The sequence below is a fragment of the Bacidia gigantensis genome (assembly GCF_019456465.1).
Source record: "Bacidia gigantensis strain McMullin 20006 chromosome Unknown contig_134, whole genome shotgun sequence".
Lineage (NCBI taxonomy): Eukaryota > Fungi > Ascomycota > Lecanoromycetes > Lecanorales > Ramalinaceae > Bacidia > Bacidia gigantensis.
In genome coordinates this window covers 882356-908619 of record NW_025408593.1, presented here as the reverse complement: position 1 = coordinate 908619, position 26264 = coordinate 882356, and the positions used below count along the sequence as shown (strand labels likewise).

The following is a 26264-nucleotide window of genomic DNA, read 5'->3' as shown; positions in this document are numbered from 1 at the left end:
GTTCTGGCGGGAAGGCCTCAGCAAATTCCACATTCGGCTATTCGCGGCCTCCGGTGTCCACACCTCTATACAAACCCTCCAATAATGAAACAGTATGACCTTGTTGAAGTTGCTGGTAGAAAACTATCTACAAACCAAGTTCTACCGCCCATAGATACATATTTTCTGCAGAATCAGACCCTGGGTATATACACAATTCCACTCATCCCCCGTCCCATGTGTTTCCAAGACGTGTTCTCCTATCTATCTTCGCCAAAATGATGTTCGTCTCTTGGAAAATATCCAGTTAGATGTCAGTTGTCGTCTCCAAAGCTTCGACCCTTAGAACGCCTCCCCATTAACCTCCCCATCAAGATGCCGTCGAGCAGTATCCAGTTTTCTCCTGCATACTCGCGCCTCGTACTTCGCACGGTCTGGCCCAAATTCGTGGAGATCTCGACAGACTTTCGCAAGGCTCTTAATCACTCTTTCGGCGAGCTCCCTGTCGCTCTCGTTTAATGTGAGCTCTGTAATGGACCCACCCGTGTCCCGCGATACCACGGCATTGAGGTATTTGAACAGTTCGGGTGCATCCTCTGAAGGGGCTGCGACACCATTCTCGGTGACAGAGTGCTCTCTCCTGTGCTTCTTCTTAGACCTCTCTTTCTTGAGGTCCGCCTCTTTTTTGCTCTGGTCTTAAGATGTCGCTGCATGTGGACATCGTTCTCTTTCTCCTTTGGAGAATCCACGAGCCAGGTCCCGGCCATCGTTTGTCTGGGCGTCCACTCTTCCTCCTCTTCCTCCTCCTCCTCCTCCCCCCCTCTTCTTCATCAATAGTAGCACCTTCCGTGGCCGTGGCAAATGTTGCTGCAGTTGACACTGAATCACTACTATTTTGTCTCATATGTTTGCCAGGAGATTCGTCTCTTTCCGCTATGGAATCATCGAGCACCATAGTCGGTGGTCTCTCGGTCTCAGTCGAGTAATTGGAGCTGTGGGTGCTACTGCGTTTGCGACCATAATGACCCATCGAACTATGAAGAAAGAAGTGCTCGTAGTCAAATGCATCGGCTCTGTCTTCATGGCGCTCCCCAACAGCTTCTTGAAAATCATCTGGTTCGGGAGGGCTATTTGCAAGGTCAATCGGCTCATCAACAAGTTTTGGAGCTTCAACGATCTCTTGCTTTGGTATCGCTGAACCTGGTGGGATATGGCGGTCGTTTTGGGTATAATCAGGCAAATATCGTGTGTGCCGGTCTTCCTGTGACTGTTCAATGTCTCTCTTTGCTTCAGAAACCATTTGCTCCCCCGGCTGTGATCTCTCAAGGTGACTTGGCTGATCTGCAATACCCACGCCAGAATCAACCTCCATGCGATCCTCCATCCCCTTAGCATCGACAGCCACTGTTGCTTCCGGCGCAGTCGAGGGCCGATCGACTCTGTCATCAACTTCAGGGACCCGCGATCCAGCTTCAGGTTGAGGCACTCCCACTATGCCTAGGCCTGTGCCACGGGTTTGCTCTTCTGCTCTTTGCACCCCGGAGTAATCTACGTCGGCATTGGTCAAAGGACTTGGTGTGCGCAAAGTTTGAAGACTTCGCCGTCGGAGGCTATCTTCCCTGGCTCTCTGCTTCAAAGTAGATATCTTGCCTTTTAAGTCCGACATTTGCTCCCGTAAGTCGCGCATTTGCGTGATTGAGCGCGAACGATTGAGACCACTTGTAGGGGAGATTTGAGGAGGAGAATCAGGAGTTCCAAATGTTTGGCGGTTCAGAGGCGATCGAGCCTTCTCCGAATCCTCTTCCTCCTCTTCTTGTATTACTTGTCCATCGAATGAATCTGGCGCCGGGCCATTTTCGTTGAGTGGCTGTAAACCACGCTTATGCCTCTCCGCAAGACTCATCGAGCGCCCCACTCCGCCGTTCCAGAATCTAGCAGGCTCAGCATTGCGTTCCGTGCCGGTTGCATCTCCTGCTCGGCCCTTGGCTGCTGTTGTATGGAGGGACGATGGTACTGAAGTCTCACTGGATATTCGCAGGTGGCCTTGCGCATCGTCTTTGAGGGAAGGATTTGCTTGCCGGTGCTTCAAGGGGGAATAGCCTCCATGCGCTCTCCGTTCTCTCTGCATATGGTGCTGAGAGGGTGTTTCTCTGTCCGCGAACGATGACATTGATGAGGACGGCCTGGAGCCCAAAGTGCTGCGTGCTCGGTTTAGATTGCCTTCCATGTTCTGCCTTGTGTCAGCTCTCTTGTAGCAGCCATATCAACGGGAGAAACCTACAGTCAACCTCTTCTTAGCATTAGCCAGAATTTCTTCTGCCCTTCTCGTCATTGCTGCATGCGACTCCGGATCTTCTTCATCTTCATCCAGTATCGAGGGGGTTTTGTAAGTGTTGTGCAGTGGATGATCATCCTCTTCCGGGCTCTCTGAGAAGCGGTCCATCCTCAAGTCATTAACATTTGCCTGAGCCGTAGGAGACGAGGTCGTCGGGCTTCCACCATTAGGCCGGTATGAGAGCCGGCTATTTTCCACCTTGATTCTCCCATGCCCTCTCTCGGAGTTGCTCCTCATTACTTGAGCATCATTTTGCGCTAGTATGCCATTACGAAAAGGACTGAGGCTTTGGTTGGCAGGTTTCAAGCGCGGCTTGTGATCTATTGAGCCTGACCTAGAGTATCTTTCATCGTCCGCAATTGGGGAAGGGAGCTGCGGGTCTTTCATTTTGACACGAGATGTCTCTTCGGAAGAAAGATGTTCGAAAGGCAAAATCAGATCGGGGTTTGTGAGGGTAGGAGATGGCATGCGCGCTGGCATGTGGGTCGCAGGAAGAACCTGCATCTTGGTTTGAGGATTCTCGTGATTGGGGGAAAAGTTGCATGACCTCAGACCCGAGGGGAGACAGTAGCGTCATTCATCGTTTTCGAGAAGTTGAATTTACCGAGTTGGAAGGACGTTACTAATGAGTCTCAGCGAGAGCGGAGAAGAAAAGACCATGAAGGGGATTGACGACAGATGAAACCGATGCAAAATGAAGAAACAGACCTAAAGAGCGCCAGAGGAGCGGTGCGGGAAGAAGAATGGTGAAGTAAGGTCGAGGTGCTCCCCACCATCCAAAAAGGGCTCATCGACCCTGCCAGCAGCAGCAGGCAGTACGACCTAGGCAGGCCCTGGCATGCCAGTTCACTTTTTGCCCCAGCACTAGCAGTCGACCGGTAATTCTGGGAGGAACTTGGCCAGGACCAAGCTCGTGCCGACATGCGCCCGCCGTTCGGCCTCATTATTAGTAACATCAATCGGCCAGTCGAACCACTCAGCGTCCGCTATCAAGAAGTGAGCCACCGCGCGGGAGGAAAGTCAATTGTCAGTCGCTGCTCTTGACTCTTGACTCTTGAGTCTTGACTCTCGAGGAACTGATTCTGAAACCTGGCCGGTGCCTGTGGCGTGCTCTTGTAATTGATGTTGTTTCCCATTATTATTCTCTCTCGATTCTTCCTGATTATGTCATCCAATATCTTGGGCATGTGTGTCGATGAGAGGCTCTATCTCATCCGGCGTTGGCAGATCTATACAGATGTAATGCCGTAGCGTCGGCGGCTGGCAGGTGGAGGCCCGCACTCTCCCCTTGCGTTAGGCTGGCCTCGTGCTCCCACGTGGCCCCTGCGTTGCTGTTGTCTTTCTATATCCGTCAGAATCATCCAAGTGGACTGGCCTCTACCCTTGGCCCTCACCGACACTCTATGCAATTGCAACTTCGTCAAGAAGCTGTTTAATAACTTGATTAATGCTTTAGATCTACCTCTTGCGAGGGATCCCAAAGCTACCTTGTATACCGAAATCTACATCTTCAAAGCAAAATACCAGGCTTATCTCAAAGCACGCCGGATTTTCACTTCAACATCCTTTCAATATCAGCGATTCTGCTTTCTTTGTGTTTTCCTCTCTTCGCCTCCTTCTCCCTAAAAGCCAATCCAATGAGCTTCCTCTTTTCACCTTGAATTTCTAGTACGCTCTCCTCAATCGTTCCCTCTACCACCAACCTCCACACCGTCGTCTCCCGCTTCTGACCAAGCCGATGCACTCGATCAACAGCTTGATCCTCAATGGCAGGGGCCCACCAGCTATCTGCTAGCACAACCTGGTTAGCTGCTACAAGATTGAGTCCGACAGAGCAGACAGCAAGGGAGGCTAGCATCACAGAGCATTTTGGATCCTTTTCAAGCGCATCGAGTGCTGCGTCGCGCTGCCGTGGGTTTAACGTGCCGTCAATACGCGCGATCTTGATATCCGGGAAGACGTTGACAAGGCGGGACTGCAGAATGTTCAGAAAGGAGGTCCACTGACTGAAGATGACAGTCTTGCTGCTATTATCTCTCTTCCTTGCCGCTTGCAGAATGGAAACCAAGGCTTCGATCTTGCTCGAGCTACTTTCTGAATCGATGTCGGACTCGGAAATGGCGGCCGATTCGCCCAAATCAATGGCAGGTTGAACAAGGCAATTGGGTTCGAGCGGTTCAGCACGACACATGGGGCATCGGTGCTGGGTTTCGATCACCTTTTCAATGCATTCAGAGCCGAAGACGTGAGCACAATTCGTTATTACGGGGTTGTGAAGCGATTCGAGGCAGATGGGGCAGTCCTCGTGAGTCTCAATGCTCAGTTGCAGCATTGATTGAAGTGCGGCTTTGTTTTCAGGCGTAAGGTCTACCTGCTTCTGGTGCTCGAGGATTGATAGGATCTCGTTGACGCGCTCGCCACAGAGCTTTCAGTGATTGCAGACCTGACGAAGGCGAAGGAGAACTTCGAGAAGGTGGCGATAGCTATCCTGGGGCTGCTTTTTAGCGCCTTGACCGTGCCGGACTGTGTTGAGAAGGCCTTTAGCTTCCTGCTGTAAGGCTTCATATGTCTCCTTTTCCTTCTTGGTAAACTCGATCCGGTGTATATATTCGGATAATTCTGGAAGCCGTAGATCGACAAATTTCATCTCCTTCTTACGGCGAAGGCAGAGTGTTGTCATTAAAGCCTGCAGGAGAAGGCTGGCATTCTCATCCCCCGCCTTCAGCGGCCGGATCAGGATGCTGTTGAATATGTCTAAACGTTCTAATCCGCCAGTCATACGAATGAATCGCACAAGAGAGTACAAGTCCCGGAGGCTGTTGATGATAGGGGTACCCGTAAGAACCCACCTTGACTGTGCAATGAGGTTGGTTGCCGCCAATGATGACTTCGTCTGCGGATTTCGAATTGTGTGACCTTCGTCAAGTATCACGCGTCGCCAGTCTTTGGAGAATAAACCATGGCTTCGAGGCACCGAAGGAGGGTTCTTCGTACCCTTCGGAAAATACTCTGTGCTTAGAGTGCCATAGGAAGTAATTACGACGTCGTATGTATCAAAGTCAGCCGCAATCATCTTCTTCTTGCTCGATCCATGGTAGATGAGAACATTCAGCGCTTTGTCTTTTGTCACATGATGGGCTATCTGACCACTCCAATTAGTCATGACGCCCACAGGGGCGATGATCAGAGTCGTCTTTCGCGTCTTGGTCTTCTTAGGATCTGCGATAATCAATGAAATCATTTCCAACGTTTTGCCGAGACCCATATCATCAGAAAGGATTCCACCACTCGCCAGGGCTGGTTGCTGGCCTTTGATGGAGAAATTTGTTGCAATATTGGTGAAGATGTCTTTATCTCGTGTCGACCGCTTCCACAACTGGACTGCTTCGGTCGAACCTTCAGTTGGAAGTTGAGGATTTTCCTTTTCAAATAACCATTTCAACGCCTGTCTTTGGTAAGGAAGCAAAGTCGTTGATAACTCTTTTGGAGTATCGGCCATCTCCATTGCCGCCAGGACGTCTTCAGCGGCGCCAAACTTTTCTGTGACCTCACCAATTTCCCTTGGATTGAAGCGCTGACTAGATTCGATGAGGTCATCGAGATTTTGGTCCGGCATACCATCCCCTTGAGAGGAGTGAACACCGACATCTAAAGACGAGGGCAGACCTTTGCCACTAGCTTTCTTTCCACGCTTCGCCGCAGCTTGTTTCAATTCCTGTCCTTTTCGTTTCTTAGCTTCCCTCTCTTTGCCATCAATGACTTCAGTCGGCAAACGATCTACCTTGAGTTGACTGCGTAGATTGGCGCGCTCGACAGGTTCGCTTGTGCCGAAGAGCTTGATTATCATTGGACAATCATAATGTCCCATTTGACCGGCTAAGGAGCCTTCCAGGAGCAAAGCACCATTATCTATATATTTCGCAAGTTTCGCTGAATTTGTACGAGGTACATGACCGATCTGTTGGCGTTGGACGTTTTGCACCTGGATCGCGTTCGAATCGTACTGCAAAACTTATGAGCAAAACTCCTGGGTTATTGCGCGCATACTCACTTGATTGTGAGGTTCTCGCGCAAGCACAACGTATTCTCCGTTATTTGCAATACCTTGATAGTACTGCACGCCAACGATCTTGGTAGTCAACACTCCATATAACTGATAAGTTGCTATCGCCTCGTCATTATCCCCTTGAGAGGAAACAACGATGTCTTCGGCCTCGTGCTCTTCATTTGCAACCCAGACTTGGCTTGCGGGCGCAGCACCGTCATTTCTTGTAGTCAAGTCGATCGCATCCTGCCGGCGCGGAGCCATGCTGTCAGTGGGTATGGTACGATGGAGCTTCAGGGACAGCTGTAGAGAAAAGTCAAAAGAATGGGGTCGCTCGGCCTTAAAGCGCGCTAAGCACACGCCACCACGTGCTCTCATCTTGGCACTGACCGACCAATCTGCGTCAGCTTCCCATGTTACAAACGAGCAACACACTTCCTATGAAGAAGCAATGAGTCAACCACGGAGGCAGATAATGGGTATTGAGACTATTTCATACCACTGGACCAGCTAAGGAAACAAATGTGACTAGATCAACTGTTCTCGTGGGTATGCATCAGTAGCCTGTGATATAGGCCGCCGACTTTGCATATGAATTAACAAAGAGATCAACACAATACGCGGAGGACGTCTTCTCGTTGTAAGCTTGCGGAGAGGTTGCCTGTCATTGACTTACTTCTCTGCGGGCTTCACTTTCGACGTACTCAATCTTGATTGTGCGTCAATTCGATTCTCGCAGGCTATCTGAACCACTTGCTTGGTCTGTATATCCAGTGTCCCTAGGTCGGCATTTTAATGTATACGAATAGTCTTGTGGACGCATGGAAGGTTTGATGAAGGATTTCGCTTGTCGAGTCTACAACATATGTACACATGATTGGACATATTTGACGTGCCACAGACTTCCACTGACATCTCAGGCTACTGCAACGACCGCCAAACTCGAGATGGCCGCAATCAGCGCCGCTGTCAGGGCGGCAATAATGACGAGATATGCAATGGTATCCGCATTCCTTAGTAATTCGTCCACAAAATCCTTGATGGCGCCGACAGCCTCACCGATCGCATCCATGATATCATCGTCGAAACAGTTGTCATAAACGACAGTATCCGTGACGCTATCCCATGCGTACAAGCAGAGCTCACCGTCCCTCTTCGCAAGCTGCTCACGTTTCCAGGAACCGCCCCCACCGCCAAGCCCAGATCTAGAGTACTTGACGATATGCATGTTGACTACTGCAGTATACGTTCCCCTTGGACCCGGATCCTGCCTATCAACGTGGAAATTTACGTGGTTCGCATTGGGAAACTTTGGGCCCGCATATCCCTCATGCGGATTCGTTAGACTGAGCTTCAGGTTGCCCACGTTTACAGGTCCCCACAGCAATCCGGCTGAACGGGCGACGAGGTTGCGAGTAAATATCTTCGGCGACAAGGCGTTTCTCAAATAGGAGTCATCGTTTCGTGTCTCGATGATTGACGGGTCAAGCGCTCGATTTTCTTTCTCGGCAGGTGAAGAGATGGCTCTAATGTTAAGTTGTGGGGCAGCCAGCGTAGAAAATCTGGAGGTGAGGCAAAGGAGGACTGCGAGAGGTTTGATACATGCAAACATGTTTGCTAGATATTGCGAAATTGCAGTGAAATTTCTCTTATTAAAGAAACGAAAACAGATCTTGGACGAAGTCTGTGTGAATCTTTATATACATGCATTCGCATGACAGCCGTGCAAAGTGCCTTATGCTTCCTTTACCTCCGGTGCTGCTGCAAGGCACGAGCGTTGGTGACGATCTCGCTAATTCTTCGCAATGACCCAGGCAAGCTTGTCTCCGTTTCGAGACACCCTTGCTAGATCTAAAGCCATGGTGCAAGCTTGCGGCACGCAACGGTCATCTATTGCTACGGCTAAGTGCGCGTTTCCGCCCTACCTTCAGCTCCGCAGCCTCCGCCATGCCGATCTACAGATCTTACCAAAAAGGGACTAAGACACCCTCCTTAGGCTGTCTTTAGGCGAGGCTTCAGCGTCAATTAATTCTTGGCATGCAACGTAGAGGCCATCCAGCCTACGTCATACGTTGCTTCAGGAAGCACATTGCCGTCAAACACTTCGATATACAAGAGCACGGAGCAACCGACCGTCCGGTCTAGCGTTTTCGCCTTTCCTCTGAGAATTGCCCAACGAGATGGGGTTGTCTCCTTTGGTCAAGTGTGTCAAATCCCCCGGGATATTGCCCGCGGATGGATGGTGACTCTCCAATTTGGGAGTCCGCTTTTCGAAGGCAAAATTCATGGATGTGGGGATAAAAGAGACCATGAGCAAGGTGTCTCCCTTGGCGGCTGACCTTCTGTAGACAAAGGAGATTTGTGAAAGTCTGGTCTTGAATCTTTCGCTGGAAATGCTCTGTCGTGATAAATTTAGAAAGTACTCAAGCACGAATGAGATAGACATGACAAGAGTCTTGTAAAGAGATCGATATCTCTCAAAACATCCTCTCTCGTACCATGGTATCACAGAATTCCTTTAAGAGTGATCTAAGTTCATTGCAAATCCATTAGATCTCCATCCTCACTGGTACGAGCAAAAGCATAGGTCCCCCGCTCTATGATGCTTCTTCTGTCTAGCTCAGCCTGATACTGAGCCCTTAGATCATCCAAGGTCACTAGGCGACGCTTCTCTCTTGCTGTCTTCTTCTCCTTTTGGAAATCGGGCTTACCCTTCTGCTGATCCTCGGTCTTCTTTTTCACCGAATCCTCGTCACCACCAACAAGTGCCCACTCTTTACCACTACCCGCACATGCGAGTAGATTGATAACAGTAAGATAGTCATTCTCCAGCTTCTTCTCCTCGGCTTCGCTGCGCCTAGCTTGCGCTTGAAGCTCATACAAAGGTGGAAGCAGCGCCCTCGCCGCGCCTTGGAAGTCACCACTGTGTAGACGCCACGCTGCTAGTATTTTCCGTATGTCCTTGGGCTTGTCTTTGGGAACCCTTTCGCAGAGTAAGGCGTCTATTTGCCGCTGAAATTTCGGCGACCAGTTGAATTCTAGCAGATGCGACGTGTTTTTTGTGTCCAGGATTTTATCGAGCAGTGTGGGTAGAAGATTTTCTGACAATGGATGCCGTGTCAAAGCTGAATGGGCGGTGGTGAAATTTCTGGTCTCAATAGAGGCGTAAAAGAGACTCGATAGCAACTTAGCGTGCAGCTCCTTCGACTTAGCGAATGGGGGCGCATGTTCAAGAGCAAGCTCGGCGAAGTATGTAGCTTGGCTAGGATTTGGAGGATCAGCACCGTTAAAAAGGTTTGTTATGTGTAGGTAAAATCTTGTCAACCCTTGACCAAAGTGGGCTGCCTCAGCCTCGGAAAGGAGATGATTAGATGATTCGTGATTGAGCTCTCTTGAATTTGCTTATCTCCAATTAGATTGTGCGAATCGTAGAGCAGAGCAAATACAGGTAGGTCACTTACAAGATCCCTCAGCTGAACTTTCAAATTCTCGTGATGCTTCATCAATATGCCCTTGAAGAAGTGCAAGCCTGCCCCGAAGATATTTTGCAGCTGGGGTTGAGGGTTGAAAGTAAGAGAAACTCGACGCAAGATCAATGTTTCGATGGAACAGGAGGAAAGATTGTATATGGACGAGTACATTCTCCCATGATACCTCATTGTTGCCCCCAATCACCCACTGAAGCAAGTCCTGGATGGAGTGTGTCAGTGCCTGGCGGCTGTCGTGTGGATCGCTCGCTTGGGGTTGAAGATGGACGGCAAATAGACTCTCGAGCACCGTCGGATTCCAATCTATTTGGGATGTCGAAGAAAGCGTCTTGCTATCGCCTTTCCTACAAGAGGTAAAGCTTTCATGTATGTTATGGCTGACAAGCCAGTGCATAACTTGATATTGTTTCAAAAAAGGCAGAAGACGTTCAAATATTTGTGGTCCGTCAAAATGTTCCATAGGCGTATCATTTCGGTCAACTTCAACTTCCGTGAAGACGGTCAGGGCAAGCAAATTACCAAGCAGTCGCTCGCGCTGGGCTACCATTTCGCGAGCTCCATTGATGATTGTGCCAAGTCCAAACTTGGTGAAGGCTAAATCAGAGCGTGCATCTGGCATCTGATGAGAGAATGATCTCATAATGGCAAAGAAAGCCTCTTTGTCAAGATTCTCTAAGCCTCCAATAGGTTCAAATTTCTCGTTCGTTAGGTCATCGAAGACCCCGTCTTCCACCTCCCCGGAAAAATCGCATTCGTCATGGAATTGCTCTAATTGGTCTCGCGAATTGAGAGAGGTCTCAGACCAAAGCTGCTTGGCAAGTGCCCTTCTAAATTTACCCTCCAAACGGCTACTAAACCTCGACCTGAAAGATGAGGCAGCCTCAGTGACGACAGCAAGTTCACTGGGAAGCTTGTGCTCGTCGTCAGTGTCAGTCTCAACCGAGCGCATGACCATGTCTGGATGTGGCAGAGACAGGGCAGTGGTTGTGTTGCTGGTCGTGCTTTCAAGCTCCGTACAAGTTCGAATAGCCGAGCAGCTGTCAGCAAAAACAATCCACGGCATATGTCTGTAATCATCAAAGGCTAGTGACGCTAGTGCGTATCTTGAGTAGTTCAGGTCACAGATGTCCTGCCATAAAAGGTTCCACTCTTGGTGGGTCACAGTGCCAGTATTTTGGGTATCAAGCGCATCGACTCGAGACTTGACCCTGCTTTCGACAGCTGAAGAAAGTCTTCTTGATATGACGTCCTTCGGGTGATGCTGAGTTAGATCGTGACGTGCGCAGTATATAATGAGTGCATTTTCGATTAAAATTTCAGGGTACATGCCGGGTCTAAGTATAAGCTCCAGCCATTTATGCTGGGATTGCACGTCGTCTGGAGGGGCGGTTTGCGGCAACCAAGTGTCGTTCCCCTCATACAGGGAGGTCGATGTCCATTGACTAGTCCATTCTGTTACGATGTTTTCAAGGATACATCGGAGATTGTACAAGCGATGCTGCCGGCCGGAACGCAGGAGAACCCACAGGCTGACCTGTCGATCATTTTCCTCAACAGAGATCCTGAAATCCGCCACATTCCAAATAGCCTTACTGGCAGGGTTTGGATCAGGATCTGGCGCTTTCAGCACTGCTTCAGGAAACAGATCCTGGACTCCGCGATCACCTGCATCTGGATCACGGATGCCCCAAAATTTGAATTGACCATAATCGTAGGGGGAGAATGTAAGCAAGTAGTATCCGTGACCTTTTAACGATCCGATCATTGTGAAAATTTGGAGCAGATTAGTATTGGCAGGATCAAGCATCATTCTGGGTACATCATGCTGCTCCCTTCGCTGGCACAGTAGATCTTTGTCAAACACCAGACCTTTGTTAAGGTTCCATATGCGTAAAGTATGGTTGAGACATACAGCGAATAGATTCTTCCCATCAGGAGATACTTCCATCGCCAGAGGTGCATTCTGTTCTAACGTGATTCCGTCGAACTGTTGCGTATTGCTCCCTTGCCAGCGTACAAGGCTCCGGAAAGATGCGGCCCAGTGGCTGTCTCCAAAAATTTTCTCATTCCATCTAGAGCCGTCCGCGCCTTTCTCTCTTGACAATACCAGTAATCTACCATCACCAAGAGAGCATATCAAATGAAGAGAGCTTGTCGCGACTAGACGATGAGCAGGGCTGACGCTCAATGTCGCCGGTCTCGATATCTTGCACCAGCCAGATGTGTCATCCTCTGACGCCCTGAGGCTGCAAAACACATCTTTAGGAATACTGAAAGTGTAAAGCTCGTGTCCTCTTGTCAACACGAAGACATGTATCAGGGCTGAATCGTCTGAAGCAACCAGTGCTACCCCCCATGTTTAATCTCTACATTAAAGCAGAGCTGAATCGTATAACACGCATCTCTGGCCTCAGCAGTACTCCTGTTTAAGTCTGCAGACCGAATTTCTAAGACCTTTTGATTTTGCACCACCCGCCAAAGGAAGCTGTGCGGATAATCCGAGGTCTTTGTATGATAGATCGAGCTTGATGTGGCCAGAAAGTATTTTTGAAACGCGTCTCGCTGATCAAAGAGGTGTTGAGAGCGGAGGATGTGGCGTGTAGGGCGTTGACGGACGCTGAAAGTGCTGTGTGGTGATGCTTGAATTTGGACTATCGATCCCGAGGGAGGCGCGTAGCCTGCGCGTGTCTCTTTCCAGAGATATAGGTTCAATGATTGGGAGGTATCCATGGCAAATTAAGTCCCCATGCAGGGTTTGTTGCCGCTAATGTGACCCTGGATTCAATATAAAAGCAACATGGAAAGGAAGCCTATAAACATATAATACCTTATAAGCGCTGTATACTTTAGGTCCGCCTGCTTCCTTGCCCTGACAGCTAATCTGACAGCTAACCTCAAGCCTTGCATTAGCGCCTCGAGGGAGCTAGCCGAACCTTAAAAGCGCGACGCAGGCATCATTAGTGCCCCCCTCAACCCGATCACACTTTTCTGACCTTACACAGATGTGAGATACTGGCATCATTATTTTTCTCCTTAAGGGAAGCTTCTTTCAAATGCAAACCTATGTTCGCGTGTATCACGCCCCCTCAAGAGTCTCATTTGAAGGTGAGAAGTTGAGTGGAGGGTTTCAATGCTATCTGGTGCTATCGAGTTCTAGCCACACAATCTGGTAAAGTTGTTACGTCTACGAAGTCGTCTGATTCTGCATCCGTTATTCTCACCGCCTCCATCTGCAAATAGCCTTCTGACAATGCTAAAAACTCCATTTGCGTATTGTAACAGGATCCAGATTCAAGCACACTATTGCTTAGTAAGCGCTGGTCAACTCAATTGGGCGCTTCACATACCCGATATCGATTGTCGGATTAAGGCTCACTAAACCGGGCGTATTGCCCATCGCTACGCGCTGGTCTCCAAAAACAGCAGACTCGTCAACTACAGACTCTGCAACATCTTTTACCTGTAGTTTCGACACGAACGAGGGTGGCGCTTTGACAAGATCTTTTCTCGTCCCACCCTTGTCACTCTTTGTCACAGCAGTCATTAAGAAATGCCGAGCTCTAGCTGATCTATTGAGAACAAGTACGTCCCACACAAACGACTCCTGTACATAGATTTCTGGCGGTGCAGTGAAAGTGATTGTAATACCGAGCTCGCTCAATGACGACAGGGATGGCTCGCTAATCAGAGGCGAGTCAGTGCTGCTACCGGTCGTCGAGGATTGTATTGTAAGACTTGAGGGTCTGTTTTTCCGTTGCAGCGATTGACCAGGGGCGCCAAAAGCAGGGTTCAGAGCGGACGAAAAGTCAACGCTTGTCTTCCAGTGCATCTGGATCAATGGTTTGCTTTGCTCGGAAGCGAGAACAACACCGTTGACTGTAATGTCTATAAGCCTCAAAGCGCTCGTGCTCGCGTCTGTCATGACATCTTCACAAGCTAGCCGATACAGAAATACCAGATTGTCCTTTGGTCGGCATTTCACCGGCAGCTTTGGTGTATGACCTTGGCCCATATCAAGTGCTGCACCGCCTACAATGTGCATCTCCACGCTGGCAATTTCAATGTCATCTTTAGAGAATGGTGCAATCTCCATATCCAATGAAGCTACGAGAGCTGCCTGACCAGGCTGAATATTTGCCTTGTGATAGCGAATACGGCTTGAGATAGCCGGGAGTGCAGGGAAGGGCTCGGGATTGTTGACCCTCATTGGCTTTGGCTGAGTCAAAGAATCTTCGCCTCTTTGCTGTACTCGATGCAACCGTGATGCTGACAAGCTAGGGGCCATGCCCTTAGTTACCTCCTTCATTCTCAGCGGCTCGAATAGGTTCTGCGATGTAGGAACGCCACTCGACAGATAAGGATCTCGTAGGGCATCTTTGACCTGTTGCTTATGGGGATGAAGAACGGCAGACGCATTAAACAATATCATGGGTGTTTTCAGTCGGAGTCTTGGCCTGCCTTTGCTCGTTTAGTTTCATGCTGGTCCTAGGATAAGCATAGACATACTGAGCATAGCCTTTACCACCCAAATGGCAACCATCGAACTAGGCTCCCTTTCGGTACTCTTATGCCAGATCATCACAGGGTCTTCTGCCGCGACAAGAGTGCCTTTCCAGATCAGATCCTGCTGTACCGAGGGTGGGGCCTCATATGATCCATCTTGGATGCGGCTTGGAACAACACCACTAGCTATGATTTCCAATGAGATATTGAGTCGCTTCGTAAACGTCTTGAGAATATCTTTGCTAGAGCTAGGGCAGCTTAGGGCAACGTAGACTGAAAGCAATTCATCTAGGGCACGCCTATGGATGAGTAAGAGAGCAGTCTCGAAATCTTATTGCAAGAGGCTTACCAAAATATAACAATGACCGCGGCGCGATTACGCGCAGCGGATGCCCATTCAAGACCTTCTTATCTTGGCTACAGATGAGCTCCTTGATGTCGACCTCTGTGGCCTGTGGTATGAGGACGGCAATTTCAGAGGCTTCGATGAACGATTCATCTTCCATCGTTGACCAAAATCCACAGTCAACAGCATGTCAGATTCTGGCGAGGACGTGATTTGATGAGCTGTGAAGGACATGAAGTACTTGAGCACAGACTGCCATACTGAAAACTTGTCATGTTGCTGGGCTTGGGCTCTCACTAGAACTAGAACTAGAACTAGAATTAGCGCACCTGCGGCAGCGGAATGCGGAATGCGGAGTGCACAGCAGGGTTTCATCTGACTGTCCTCAATACAAATCTACGTCTAAATCTAACAACTTTACTGACAACACTTGCTCCTGAACGTGTTGTCCATGACGACTCCTTACTGCCTACAGCGACCTGATTGAGAGCCATACGTTTGGCTGCCGCTTCGTTACCGCCTCTGACTGAACTCATTTCGTCATCTTCTCGAAGGCTTGAAAGAGCATACGATCAATATGATAGAAACCTCACGCCTGAGGGTGCTTCAAACCCTCAACGGTCGCTACTTATATGACCGAGTCGTACGTTCCTTCCTCCATCCGTCACACCTGGTTGCGCCCTTGAATTCAAGACCACGCTCCGTAACCCCGCTACCTTTTCTACCTTCACTGAACACAACCGGTATTCTTAGCCTGTCCTACATGCCTTGCTTCTGTTCGCGGAAATGGCCATCATGTCACGACTGGTAGCAAAATTTAACAGCTATTACGCTGACAAGCCAGGTACGTTACCCTTGATGGGACAGGTTAGATATCTACGCTGACACTATTCTTCAGTCCTTACCATTATGATCACAAACGCTGTATGCTTGCTTGCTTGTAGCCTGTATGGCGATGCTAGATCTTAAATCAGAGACTTATGTTCTTGGCAGATGCTGGGTGGCGTTGCCGACACGGTAGCTCAGACTCTCACAACCATTCGCATTCGATCGCGGCGACTTCATCACCCTTCAAAGGAGATATCAGACGGTATAGAAATGCCGTCCTATCCTGAATACGACGAAAAATCTCCCTACGCGACAGAATACATGATTCCTCTCCGGCCTGCTCCACCCCCAGCCTTCGACTTCGAACGATTGACACGATTCATGGCGTACGGCTTCATTATGAGTCCGCTTCAGTTTCAATGGTTCGCTTTCTTGAGTAGATCATTTCCAATAACGAAAACGAGCAAAAGTTTGCCAGCAATGCAAAGAGTGGCTTTCGACCAATTAATATTTGCGCCTATTGGTAAGCAGGATCACCTTCAAACAGAACGCGAAGGCTCATGACGAGAACATCACAGGCATCGCTTGCTTCTTCACTTTCATGACCGTTACCGAAGGCGGTGGCCGAAGAGCTGTCGCTAGGAAATTTCAGGAAGTATATTTGCCGGCTCTGAAAGCGAATTTCATGCTTTGGCCGGCAGTACAGATTCTAAACTTTAGAGTCATACCATTGCAATTCCAGATTGTGAGCCACCTTCCTCCCATATTCTTTGCTCCAGCGCTGATAGCATGACAGCCTTTTGTCTCGACTGTTGGAATCGCCTGGACAGCCTATCTGTCTCTCACAAATTCGAATGATGAGCCTCTTTAACGTCCATTCAGTAGAAGCCGGTGTAATGGATGCATGAAGCGGAGTCCGGAGCCGGGTATATCACATGACGGTGTTTGATTAGATCAAAAACCGTTGTGGATAGCATTGGGAGGAAATTATGGTTGATGAGCTATTGGAAGGCGTCCTCATGATCATGTCTTTTAGGGTCCATATCATAGTGAGCAAAGTATTCATTGAAAGCATTATTGATCAATTCGGTGAAGGTCCGAAATCAAAACATCAGATTATTTATACGATAATGTGCTAAAGCATTTGCTTTGATTATGCTTGGAGTTCTCGGACCTGAGCTGTCCCAGCAAACTGCTTACGTAGTCAGCAGCTATAATTGCACTCTCGGTACTCAGAGATATGCTGCTGGTGAACAATATTTTCACGCTAGAAGAGGATTGTCTGATCGCTGTATGTGATAACGTCACATTACTGACACCGATCAATTAAGATTCCTAGAAACTCAATAGAAAACAACTTTCTCTTGCAAAGTTCCTCTTCCTCTTGCAGACATCACTGCTGAAAACATAATCACTTGGGACGTGTAGGAGACTCATCATGAGATATGATTGCTCGACTCGAAGACGATATTTCATGCATACTCCGAATATGAGCCGTATATGATGGCCGTGAGGATCACCAAATGCGAAGGAATTGTGTACTATTAGGAACAAAGCCGCTGAATATTTTGGTGCAAGTGAAAATTCTTACATTAGTATGCTAAGCATGAAGCCGAGCGAGACGCTATTCCGATCCGATGCAACCTTGTTATGTCTTACAAGAAATACCCAGTACTTGCTCAACATATCGCCCAAATCGCTTGCGGCTGAGACCTTCTACAGTCTCAGATCAATGGCGTCTCTTGGAAGCACTTCCAACAGTCAATTTCTGGCTATCTTCGAGGCGCTGGATAATCCATTCAACCTGCGGATATTTGATGTTGTGTTCAATCTCTTTTCGCATATCATTAGCTGGCCAGAGCTTCAGAATTACGTGAACGGATGCTTCTGAATTACATATAGTCTTTGTCAACCTTACGCGTCAGTGTACTGCAGAATCAGCAACAATATCACAGCAAGGGCTTGCCCTGAGCTGAAACAAATTTCTTATGCCTATCAAAGGGCGAAAACACTCACGCTTTCGTTTACAGGCCAACACCGTCTTCCATGATGTCACTTTGAAGCCGGCACTGCACTGAACAGATAGACTAGCCCTTCCGACAAGGTCGGATGCGTCAGGACCAATTCGGCAATGCTCGTGTACGGCAATCCCTGCTTCATCGCTAGCTGCACGACTGGCAGCAGCTCACCAGTGCCTTGACCGAGTGCCGCAAAGCCCAAGATTTGATCATCTTCGCCTATCAAAGCCTTTGCAAAGCCGTCGGTTCTATTAATAGTCCTAGTCTTCAAGAAATTCTGCATTGGTAACTTCGCAAGCCTATATGCAATATTTTTGTTCGCCGCTTCCGCTTCGGTAAGACCCACTCGTGCAAGTTCTGGGGAGGTGAAAAGGGTGTAGGGAACCTGCCTGCCGAGTGTCTCACGTTTGCCAGCCCCTATTAAACTATCACGAACGATTCGGAAGTCGTCGTAGGCTACGTGAGTGAAGTGAGGACTGCCTGCGGAATCGCCAACCGCGAAGACGCTCGGGGTTGATGTTGAATGGAGATGCGAATCAACGTCAATATATCCGTCTGAAGTCGTTGATATTCCGGCCTCCTGAAGGCCTAGGTCGTCGGTGTTTGGAATACGGCCAGTGGCTACCAGTAAATGAGTGGCCTCTATCTTGATGGTAGCTCCATGAGATGATCCAGTGAGAATAACGGCCTCGCCTGAACATCCTTCGACAGAGACAATTTTAAAGGCGTTTTGCAATTGGACACCTTCTTTTTCAAGGATAGAGGCGATAGCTGAAGACACATCTTCGTCCTCGCGAGGCAAGATTTGAGCTGAATTCGAGAAGATAGTGACCTGAGATCCCAATCGACGCATACACTGTGCGAACTCGACAGCGATGTAGCCGCCGCCAAGGATAGCCAGATGCGGCGGTACAACGTCAAGATCAAGAACTTCAATATGTGTCAGTGGCTTAGCAGAGGCAAGACCAGGTATGGAGGGGATGCGTGTGCGTGACCCGGTACTGATAACAATTGTGTCTGCGGTCAGTGTCCGGGTTGAGCCATTGGAAGCCTCGACAATGATCTCTTTGGGAGCACCGAAGCGCCCATGTCCCGAGATCAATTCGCATCCGCTCCTCTCGAACCGCCCCCTGTGCATCTCTACCAGGCTATCAACCATATCTCGCTTCCTTTGCCTCACTACACTCATATTGACAGTTGATGTGTCGGCCTTGAACAAGCCTTCTTGCATGGCTTTCGAGGCCTCGTATACTATGTCTGCGGAGTGGATAAAATTTTTGCTTGGCAAGCAAGCAATATTGGGACAAGAGCCTCCAATGTATTGTTGCTCGACGCATGCCGTGCGTTTCCCAGTGGATGCAAGTGTCCAGCCAAGATACTTACCAGCTTCGCCGCTACCAAGGATGAGAAGGTCAAAATGAGACATGTTTCCAAAGGGGATTAACAGAGGACGAGTATCATCTCATCAGCAAGACAACTAGGGAAATTATATGTCCAGAATAAAATGCATTGAAGTAGCTTTCTGACAAAATTGGCTGACTCAACCACCTGCATGCCCTACTAGTAGTTGGATCCTCGGAATATTCCCATTCCAGGCAGTTTGCGAAAGCGACTAACGCACTGTTTGCAGCAAACCGGAGTCATAGTAATTGTGAATACGATTCTGCTTTGTGATGAAATAAATCTACGTGAAAGGAAAAACCCCTGGCGGCACCGTAGGCGAAATAAGCATCGTGAACATGAAAGCGAACAGGAAAGCAACGGCATTACACCAAAGGCCGGGATAGAGAAAGTGGCAATAACATTCTTTAGGGAACAGCTCAGGAGAGAGTTAATTAAATAGACAAGACAATAATAAGGGGGCCCAACAAATGAGTGGTCTCACGTGACTAGGTGTCATCTTGGCGTCTGGCTTGCTTTGCTCTCATCAGACCTCATCAAAATTCACTCATTCCCGAGCTACCATATCGGCTTGACTACGCCACAGGGCATTGGCAACACCTCACTGACTCGAACGACACTCTTTGAAAATCGCTTCACGCCTTTACACTCTAGCTATTCGCCATAATGAGTGCACCCGACGGTGACGACGCGCAATCTGCTTATGGCGACAACGCAGGAGGTCCCGGTGCACCCACCCCGCTGACGGCTCTAGAGGTCTGTCAAGTGATTGAATCCTGATCTTCCAGGATGCTAACAAGATTCATAGGGCGTAGCCGGTCTGACGGCACGCGACGTCAAGCTTGTCATTGATGGCGGCTTCAATACAGTGGAATCCGTTGCTTACACGCAAGTATACGACGGTCGATGAGGATCTTGTGCAAATTCTGACCTGACGACAGACCTAGAAGAGTGCTGGAGCAAATCAAAGGTATATCGGAACAGAAGGCAACGAAAATCCTGGCCGAAGGTAAGCTTTCAATGTCCATGTCCTCCTAGGTATGCTCCTCTCGACTGATCCTCCGTGCAGCATCCAAGCTCGTGCCCATGGGCTTCACCACTGCAACAGAGATGCATCAGAGACGGTCAGAACTCATCTCAATAACAACAGGGTCAAAGCAGCTTGATACACTATTAGCGGGAGGTATAGAAACCGGCTCTGTCACAGAAATTTTTGGAGAGTTTCGGACCGGAAAATCTCAGATATGTCACACGCTTGCTGTAACATGTCAATTGCCATTCGACATGGGTGGTGGCGAAGGAAAGTGCCTGTACATTGATACAGAAGGTACTTTCCGGCCAGTACGACTACTGTCTGTTGCCAATCGCTACGGACTGTCAGGGAGGAAGTGCTGGACAACATTGCCTATGCTCGTGCTTATAATTCGGATCACCAACTTCAATTACTCAACCAGGCGTCCAGTATGATGTGCGAAACACGATTCTCACTACTAGTCGTAGACTCGGCGACATCACTCTACCGTACTGACTTCTCCGGCCGTGGCGAGCTTTCTACAAGACAAACACATCTTGCAAAATTCATGCGGACATTGCAACGCCTAGCTGACGAGTTTGGCATCGCGGTCGTCATCACTAACCAAGTAGTGGCCCAGGTCGACGGAGGACCCAGTGCTATGTTCAATCCTGATCCAAAGAAACCCATTGGAGGCAACATCATTGCTCACGCTAGTACAACACGTCTAAGCTTGAAGAAAGGACGAGGTGAGACAAGAATATGCAGGATTTACGACAGTCCTTGCCTGCCTGAAAGTGATTGCATGTTTGCAATAACAGAGGAAGGCATTGCAGATCCTGCACCGAAGGATCTTGAGAAGGACTGAGAGCTCAGCAACGAGATATTTGTATGTATATCGCTTCATGCTCAGTGGAACAGCACGCAGTAATGATGATGCTTCATATGCAACGCGTTGGGATTTGCGACCTCATGGAACGAATGTAATAATTCAACAAGGAATTTCAAGCTGCGCTTTCTGAATGTAAACTCTTGAAGAACCGTTCAAGATTGGGAAGAAGTATGTGGAAACGGGCTTTCAATCCTGTCGGTGTTCAAACTGCCCCACCACAAGCCTCTGTGCCCCACCAGATTGACTTTCACATCAATTTTTGGGGCGTCCTTGCATTTGATTCTTGACTTTCCTTTGGCCACTTTCTCGCTGTGAAAGACCATTGTTGTTTTGTTCCTAGAACCTTCACTCCGAACCATGTCTCTTTCTTCGAAACTCGCGATCACAGATGTCGACCTGTCCGGCAAACGGGTGCTCATTCGGGTAAGCAGAAGCCTCAATTTTCCCGAGAGCTCCATGGCTTACAACAAGCGCTGCAGGTGGACTTCAATGTTCCCTTGGATAAAGAAGGCAATGTGACCAACAACCAGCGTATCGTCGGTGCTCTGCCTACGATCAAATATGCCGTCGAACACGGAGCGAAAGCCGTCATTCTCATGTCACATTTGGGCCGTCCTGATGGAAAGGCCCAGGCTAAATACAGCTTAAAGCCCGTGATACCTGAGCTGGAACGAGCGCTGGGCAAGGACGTCAAATTTACGAATGATTGTGTTGGCAAGGACGTAGAAGAAACAGTCAACAGCGTTTCTGGCGGAGGTGTCGTTTTGCTAGAGAATCTTCGATTTCACGCCGAGGAAGAAGGTAGTAGCAAAGACGAGCAGGGTAATAAAGTCAATGCGGACAAAGGGAAGGTAGAGGAATTCAGAAAAGGCTTGACGGCATTGGGCGATGTATACATTAGTATGTCTCGCAAAGTTTCCCATCAAATCTAAATATCCATGCTAATCTGAACAGACGACGCGTTTGGCACAGCTCACCGTGCCCACAGTAGCATGGTTGGTGTGCAGCTCCCACAAAAAGCTTCTGGTTTCCTCATGAAGAAAGAGCTCGATTACTTCGCTCAGGCTCTCGAGTCTCCAAAACGACCCTTCCTCGCTATCCTCGGTGGCGCCAAGGTTTCAGACAAGATCCAGCTCATCGATAATTTGCTCTCCAAAGTCGATAGTCTGATCATTTGCGGTGGCATGGCTTTCACCTTCAAGAAAACCCTCGAAAACGTCAAGATCGGCAATTCTCTATTCGACGAGGCGGGCTCTAAGACCGTGGGCGAGCTCACTGAGAAAGCGAAGAAGAACGGAGTAAAGATAGTGCTTCCTGTTGATTATGTCACCGCAGACAAATTCGACAAGGATGCCAAGACGGGAACTGCCACAGACGCAGAAGGTGTGCCCGACGGATGGATGGGATTGGATTGCGGTGAGAAGAGTATTGCCCTTTTCAAAGATACGATTGCGGCAGCTAAGACCACGCTTTGGAATGGACCGCCTGGCGTTTTCGAGCTAGAGCCTTTTGCCAATGGGACGAAAAAGGTCATGGAGGCTGCGGTCGACGCTTGTGGAAAGGGGAACACAGTCATCATTGGAGGTGGAGACACGGCTACTGTAGCTGCGAAGTATGGGGTCGAGGACAAGCTGAGCCATGTCTCGACAGGTGGCGGTGCGAGTCTAGAGTTGCTGGAGGGCAAAGATCTGCCAGGGGTGAGTGCGCTGTCAAGTAAGTGAGACCTTCCTCAGGACCGGCGCGTGTTGAACGCGAAGAAGCGAAGAAAGCAAAGCTGTGAAGCTGCACAAGGTATAGTCATGGTGTTTTCAGCTGTCTTTCAGGAATATTCCCTGTGCTTTTATAGTCTAGATTAGATGTCAAACGCCAGAAATTGCCATACGCTTCGCGATCGTTCATTTCTGGCCCTTCACCTTCTCTAATTCCGCTCTGGTACAGCGTGCCTGGTCAGCCAAATTCGTCAAGAGTCTACTTGAGTCTGAGGGCACCAAGGACTTACTTCAGCTGTTTGCTGAAGTCTTCGTTTGTATCGTCATCATCCCAACTCTCTTCCCAAAGATGCTGTCCCGCTGCCCCCTCCTGCTCCCTGCCAGGTGGTACCTCCTGCTCTGAAGCTGGCCAGTCTATTCCACAATATCAAAACCCGACATGGTCAGGAGGTCGTAAGCTCCATACCTTCTACGGGAAAATCCTCAAATTCGTCATCTTCTTCTAGCGTAGGCGGCGCCTCTTTCTGCTGATCCTTCATAGTTGGACCGGAGGGTGCATCAGTAGTGGTTGCTTTCGTGGTCGCGAAGGCACCTTCGCCTGCTGACATGTCGTTCGGTATGAAGTCAACACTTTTGACGAATGAGGTAGTACTGCAGCATCAATATTTGCAAAGTATCATGGACAAGATGTCGTTCTCACCAGATTGAAACCTTGTAATTTTTGCTAGCGGGGTATTTTTTGGTCCGATCAAGACGTCAAGTCTACTACTTGATCAAGCTCCATTTTTGAAGCGACTCTTTTCATGTAGTTACATACCTTTGCCTAGGGTTTTCTTTGTACCAGATGATGATCCACAAGAGACTGCTTGCAAAATGTGAATGCGGCCTTGCAATGAGGAGTGGTGGGATTCATTCACCGTACTCGGCGTTTGCGGGCATCTGGAGATGACGGCGTCACTTCCCCCGAGTTTTACGTCTATGTCTTATCACCTCAGATCTGTGACACTAGAGTACTTTTTTTCTGTCCCACGCGATCAATGATTGCAGTGTTCAAGAAACCCTCTCTAGCCCTTTAACCCATTGCATTCTCAATAAAATGCTGCGAGGATTGTTAAGAAAAGATGGAAATAATTCCACACACTCTCTCAGCTCCCTCACAGAGCTTCAGAACAGTCGGTCACTCTGACTTGCTGATTTACGTATCTAATGAAGATGCAGTGGAGGAGGCGACGCGGGCGGCAGCACATATAATGGATGATGATCTAGAGGCCTCAGAGGCCGGACTGGGTACCGGTACTTCGGCCTTTCACAAGGTACTTGGGTCGCGCATTTTAGATCTATGCCCAACGCTGATCGCCTGGAAGATTGAATTTGGCTGATGTAAGGCAGCTCGGCAAAGGCATGGTTGCTTTCCTGAGAGCTACCCTTGGATTTGAACAGGATGTCATGAGAGAAGGTAGGGACTACACCACTCCTCATACTCTAGACGTTACTGATACATCCTCGCAAACAGCATCTGAACGCCTTGCGGACGCCGAAGCTGTTGCGACTGCAGATAATCGCAGAGCACAGCACGATCCTCAAGCATTCCACTCCTCGATCTATCCGTCCGGATCGGAATACGCACTTTGCCACGCTCAGACTCAGCTCATGGCTGCCGTCGTTGGTGTACTGAATGAAAGCTTGACCGAAAGCATAAAGGGGTTTTATAAGCTGAGGAGAGCGTATATAACACTCGACGGAATTTTGTCAGCTGAAGCAAAGTACATGAAAAGGCGGCAAGGCTTGGGATTGGATACGCCAGCACAGGGGTCAGTAGATTCTCTCAAATGGAATCACTCAGCGACGCCATCGAGGCAAATGCCTGGAGGCTTTGCCAGTGGACATGCTTCTCGGGAGCCTTCGAGGCCTCCATCTGCACACTCGACGGACGAAGCATTTGCTCAGTCTCGAGATCTTCACCCCTCTAGGCTAGAAAGGATTGATACCGGAGTTACTGTGGGTGGAGGGGAAGATCATAATCAGGATAATGGTGATAGCGATGTATTTTACGACGCGGACGAAAATTTTGTCGAGGACATTACGGCCACATACACAGGCAAAGTGGAAATGAATGGAGTGACAAGCAGCATCAACAAAGCCTCGATTCGAGATGACAACGTCGAAGCTCAAGCTCTAGATCTTCCAACACCCAAGCTACCCATCAATCAACACGACCTGCTTGACCACGACCCTGATTCCGATATTTTCTCAAATCCCTTGGACGTTTTCATTCACTCCGGCGCTAATCTATGTTTTGGTCTTCTCAATATCATGCTCTCTATGATCCCGCCGTCTTTTGGCAGGCTTTTATTCATCATAGGCTTTCATGGTGACAAGGAACGTGGGGTGCGGATGCTCTGGCAAGCTTCTAAATTTCATAACCTCAATGGTGCTTTTGCAGGACTGATCGTCTTGGGCTTCTACAACACTCTCATCGGCTTCTCGGACATTATACCAGAGTCAGACGCAAATGCTCTGGCGGAAAATCCGATTGACGGCTACCCCAAGGAGCGCTGCGAAGCCTTGCTTGCAGAAATGCGCCGTAGACATCCTAAATCTCACCTCTGGCTACTTGAAGAAGCACGTATGAATGCCTTCAACCGGAACCTCTCGCGCTCCATCCATATCCTTGAAAACGCGTCTAAGTCGCGGCTGAAACAAGTTGAAGCCCTCGAAATGTTTGAGAAATCTCTCAATGCAATGTATAGCCACCGGTACGAGCTCTGCTCGATGTCCTTCATCTCTTGTCTTACACTCAACAACTGGTCTCCTGCTCTCTATAATTACATCGCTGGATCCGCACACGTAGAATTGTACCGTCTCCTCAAAGCATCAAATCCTGCAGAAGCGAAGAAGCATGCCACGAAAGCTACCGAACTCCTCAAAGCCACACCTCAGCATGCCGGCAAAAAAAAGTTCATGGCTCGACAGCTTCCTTTCGACGTCTTTGTGACGCGCAAAATCAAGAAATGGGAATCACGCGCTGCTCAGGACTTGAAATGTTCTTTTATCGACGCAGTAGGCATTTCACCCATCGAAGAGATGATATTCTTTTGGAATGGGTACAAGCGTATGGATTCTTCGCAACTCGAAGACAGCTTGAATCGTCTGAAGTGGACTGAAAGCTCGGCGAACCCGCAGTGGCAGCATGACGTTGCCGCATATGACGAGAAGGCGATCCTTGCCGTGCTCAGAGCTGCTACTTTACGTAATCTCGACCGCCTGGATGAAGCAGAAGCGATCTTGAAGAAGGAAGTTTTGGCGGTCGATAAAACAGAGCTTAAAGGTGGATTGAAGGATGATTGGTAAGTGATGTTTTCGGAGTCATGACTCGAGAGACATGTCCCGTGACTCCTTCTCACAGTCTAAAGAAGCATTGCTGACTCCGATTTGCTGAAGGACGGCTCCCGCGGCGCATTATGAAATGGGGGTACTTTGTTGGGCGAGGAGGAAAATAGCTGCAGAGGATGGTTCCGGGCCGAAAGAGGAAGAGAGGTGGGTTAAGGAGTGCGAGGGATGGGTTGGAAAGGCGGCGAAGTGGGAGGGATATGATCTCGATGCCAGACTTGGTCTCAAGATTGCAACGGCGCAGGACACGCTGAAGCGGTGGAAGGAGAAGAGGGAAATTGGGAAGAGTTGAAGAGTTGAAGAGTTGAAGAGTAAGGC

The 26264-nt window shown here is 49.0% G+C and overlaps 9 protein-coding genes across 9 annotated transcripts; 3 read left to right on the top strand and 6 right to left on the bottom strand.

The window, feature by feature from the left end:
* Window positions 1-321: 321 nt before the first annotated feature.
* Window positions 322-2818, bottom strand: KY384_002045 (uncharacterized protein; the record flags this gene model as incomplete). Its single annotated transcript, XM_044810571.1, has 3 exons — window positions 322-674; window positions 823-2209; window positions 2261-2818. The coding sequence occupies 3 exons, from the start codon at window positions 2816-2818 to the stop codon at window positions 322-324; spliced, it is 2298 nt and encodes a 765-aa protein (XP_044672545.1).
* Window positions 2819-3866: 1048 nt separating this feature from the next.
* Window positions 3867-6623, bottom strand: KY384_002044 (uncharacterized protein; the record flags this gene model as incomplete). Its single annotated transcript, XM_044810570.1, is given in 3 exon segments — window positions 3867-4739; window positions 4758-6317; window positions 6366-6623. 3 exon segments carry the CDS (start codon window positions 6621-6623, stop codon window positions 3867-3869), a joined length of 2691 nt encoding a protein of 896 aa, XP_044672544.1.
* A 652-nt stretch (window positions 6624-7275) lies between these two features.
* Window positions 7276-8646, bottom strand: KY384_002043 (uncharacterized protein; the record flags this gene model as incomplete). Its single annotated transcript, XM_044810569.1, has 2 exons — window positions 7276-8043; window positions 8461-8646. 2 exons carry the CDS (start codon window positions 8644-8646, stop codon window positions 7276-7278), a joined length of 954 nt encoding a protein of 317 aa, XP_044672543.1.
* Window positions 8647-8894: 248 nt separating this feature from the next.
* On the bottom strand, window positions 8895-14856 carry KY384_002042 (uncharacterized protein; the record flags this gene model as incomplete). The annotated part of the gene is made up of 4 exons (XM_044810568.1): window positions 8895-9760; window positions 9821-11943; window positions 13195-14305; window positions 14700-14856. 4 exons carry the CDS (start codon window positions 14854-14856, stop codon window positions 8895-8897), a joined length of 4257 nt encoding a protein of 1418 aa, XP_044672542.1.
* Window positions 14857-17576: 2720 nt separating this feature from the next.
* Window positions 17577-18968, bottom strand: KY384_002041 (uncharacterized protein; the record flags this gene model as incomplete). The annotated part of the gene is made up of 1 exon (XM_044810567.1): window positions 17577-18968. One exon carries the CDS (start codon window positions 18966-18968, stop codon window positions 17577-17579), a length of 1392 nt encoding a protein of 463 aa, XP_044672541.1.
* A 641-nt stretch (window positions 18969-19609) lies between these two features.
* Window positions 19610-20823, top strand: RHP51 (RecA recombinase Rhp51; the record flags this gene model as incomplete). The annotated part of the gene is made up of 4 exons (XM_044810566.1): window positions 19610-19699; window positions 19752-19835; window positions 19982-20284; window positions 20398-20823. 4 exons carry the CDS (start codon window positions 19610-19612, stop codon window positions 20821-20823), a joined length of 903 nt encoding a protein of 300 aa, XP_044672540.1.
* Window positions 20824-21204: 381 nt separating this feature from the next.
* KY384_002039 (uncharacterized protein) lies at window positions 21205-22568 on the top strand (the record flags this gene model as incomplete). The annotated part of the gene is made up of 3 exons (XM_044810565.1): window positions 21205-21270; window positions 21327-21747; window positions 21802-22568. 3 exons carry the CDS (start codon window positions 21205-21207, stop codon window positions 22566-22568), a joined length of 1254 nt encoding a protein of 417 aa, XP_044672539.1.
* A 197-nt stretch (window positions 22569-22765) lies between these two features.
* SEM1 (26S proteasome complex subunit) lies at window positions 22766-23164 on the bottom strand (the record flags this gene model as incomplete). The annotated part of the gene is made up of 3 exons (XM_044810564.1): window positions 22766-22790; window positions 22847-22970; window positions 23023-23164. The coding sequence occupies 3 exons, from the start codon at window positions 23162-23164 to the stop codon at window positions 22766-22768; spliced, it is 291 nt and encodes a 96-aa protein (XP_044672538.1).
* A 642-nt stretch (window positions 23165-23806) lies between these two features.
* KY384_002037 (uncharacterized protein) lies at window positions 23807-26238 on the top strand (the record flags this gene model as incomplete). The annotated part of the gene is made up of 3 exons (XM_044810563.1): window positions 23807-23869; window positions 23946-25903; window positions 25998-26238. The coding sequence occupies 3 exons, from the start codon at window positions 23807-23809 to the stop codon at window positions 26236-26238; spliced, it is 2262 nt and encodes a 753-aa protein (XP_044672537.1).
* Window positions 26239-26264: the final 26 nt, after the last annotated feature.